The 2,381-nt window shown below is 48.2% G+C and overlaps 1 protein-coding gene across 1 annotated transcript; it reads left to right on the plus strand.

Moving 5' to 3' along the window:
• Positions 1-297: 297 nt before the first annotated feature.
• On the plus strand, positions 298-1,872 carry LOC131241309 (hydroquinone glucosyltransferase-like). The gene has a single exon (XM_058240100.1). The coding sequence runs from the start codon at positions 326-328 to the stop codon at positions 1,781-1,783; it is 1,458 nt and encodes a 485-aa protein (XP_058096083.1). The 5' UTR covers positions 298-325; the 3' UTR covers positions 1,784-1,872.
• The last annotated feature ends 509 nt before the right edge of the window (positions 1,873-2,381 follow it).

A 2,381-nucleotide genomic window follows, 5' to 3' on the forward strand; every position in this document is an offset into this window, starting at 1 on the left:
TTGGCTCGTGACTTTATAAGTCTCGGTCGGGGTTTATTCCTTGCAATCCGAGCTAAGTCTCTCCTTGAGGCATTTAGTTCTTTTGCCTCGGTCAGGCTTATTGCCTTGGAATCCTGGACCGTGTCAGTAGAGTTGATCCATTCCATAATCGGGTCTCCGGACTTGTCATATTTTTTCCCAACACTAACCTATATAAAGTTACAGGTGGCGTGTTCCCAACTTTCTTTAAAAATAAAATAAGATTAAAAAAAATTGTCCATCACCAAATGATAAACAAGAGCTAAAAGAGTCTATTTAAGTGATATTTAAGTGAAAGTGCAAAGCAATGGAGGACATCACAGTAGCCATGAAAGACACCCCACTCCCCCACATAGCTATCCTACCGAGTCCTGGCATGGGTCACCTCAACCCACTCGCCGAGTTTGCTAAGCGACTCGTCCTCCATCACAACTTCTCAGCCACGTTCATTACCATCTCCGTCGACTCCTACCCTGAATCACACAGGACCGTCTTAGATGCCCTTCCGAAAGCCATCGATTCCATCACCCTCCCGCCAATTCCCTCCACCGAATTCCCCCAAAACTCCAGTATCGAAACCCGCATCTCACTCTCTATCAAACACTCCCTCCTGTCCGTGCGCGACGTCCTCAACACCTTAAAATCAACCACACAGCTTGTGGCCCTTGTAGTTGATCACTTCGGTACGGATTCTTTTGACGTCGCTAGAGAATTCGGCATCGCCCCTTACATGTTCTTCACCTCATCTTTAATGATGCTATCTTTCTTATTCCATTTTCCAACGCTTGACGCAACATACTCAGGAGAGTTTGCAGAGCTGACGGAGCCGGTGATACTGCCGGGTTGCATACCGGTTAGTGGTGAAGATCTCCCCAACCCGGTTCACGACCGGTCCAAGGAGTCATATGCATGGATGCTGCACCGTTGCAGACGCGCCAAAGAAGCAGAGGGCATTTTGGTAAATAGCTTCATGGGCTTGGAACCAGCAGTTGTGAAGGCATTAAAGCAAGATCCGTCTAACCCACCCTTCTATCCGGTCGGGCCTCTCATAAAAACTGATTCGGGTTCGACTCATGAGGGTGAGAAGCCGGAGTGTTTGAGATGGTTGGACGAGCAGCCACGTGGGTCGGTTCTATACGTTTCTTTCGGAAGTGGTGGGACCCTTTCTTCGAAGCAGCTGACTGAATTGGCTTGTGGGTTGGAGATGAGTGGGCAAAGGTTCTTGTGGGTAGCACGGAGTCCACACGACAAAGAGACCAATGCTACATTTTTTAGTGTACAAAGCGTAGAAAATCCTTTTGATTTTCTGCCCAAGGGTTTTCTAGCTAGAACTAAGGGGTTGGGCCTGGTTGTGCCTTCGTGGGCTCCTCAACTACAAGTGCTGAGCCATGGTTCGACAGGTGGGTTCCTTTCTCACTGTGGATGGAACTCCACCCTCGAGAGCATCATAAATGGTGTACCCATGATCGCGTGGCCGCTCTATGCGGAGCAGAAGATGAATGCGGCGATGCTGGCCGGTGATCTGAAGGTGGCGCTGCGGCCCAGAGTGGGGGAGATGGGGTTGGTAGGCAGGGAGGAAATCGCCCGAGTAATCAATGGTGTGATGGTGGGAGAGGAAGGGAAGAGACTGAAAGATAGGATGCAAGAGCTGAGAAACGCTGGCGCGACCGCGTTGGATGAGGGTGGGTCCTCGTACACGGCAATGCGTGAGGCGGCTCATGCGTGGGAGAGTTGTCGCTATCAACCGATCAACCCTCTTCGCTGAAAGACAAGTAACAGCTACCCGTGCAGTTTTCCTAATCATATTCGTGGTATGAGATCCATCAAAATAAATCTACAGCTGTTATTATCATACTTCTATTTCCTTTCTTATGTTGGACATCTGAGCCACAGAAACGGTGGGCCTCACAATGGAAATCGGCTGGCTCATAAATCAAGCCGTTCTTCTAATCAAGTTGGCAACATAACAAAAAAAATTGATGGACGATGGTCTGAGAAGATTTACAGGTTTGGTTCAACTGATTGAATACGCTTGATTTTGAAGGCATTTTCTCTTCATTGTGTGGCCTAACTTTTGAATGGCTCAGATGTAGTGGACATTGTCATGGGGGCCAAATGTTTGAATGGATCCTGTGTCCTACACGTGTCACATGTCCCAGATGCAAGGGTGTTGGGTTTACAGTAGGAACAAAAAATGATGCAGATCAAAAGGCTCAAGTGGACCCCACTGTGGGAATAATATCCCCACCGCTGAAAACTTCTTGGGTGCTGCAGAAGCTTTGGATCAAGCCCATGTTTGTGCTCTCCCTTTGGTCATATATGACCGGATCGGATGGTAAATATACATTGTTGACCCGTAAATT

The sequence above is a fragment of the Magnolia sinica genome, chromosome 3 (genome assembly GCF_029962835.1).
Source record: "Magnolia sinica isolate HGM2019 chromosome 3, MsV1, whole genome shotgun sequence".
NCBI classification, from domain to species: domain Eukaryota; kingdom Viridiplantae; phylum Streptophyta; class Magnoliopsida; order Magnoliales; family Magnoliaceae; genus Magnolia; species Magnolia sinica.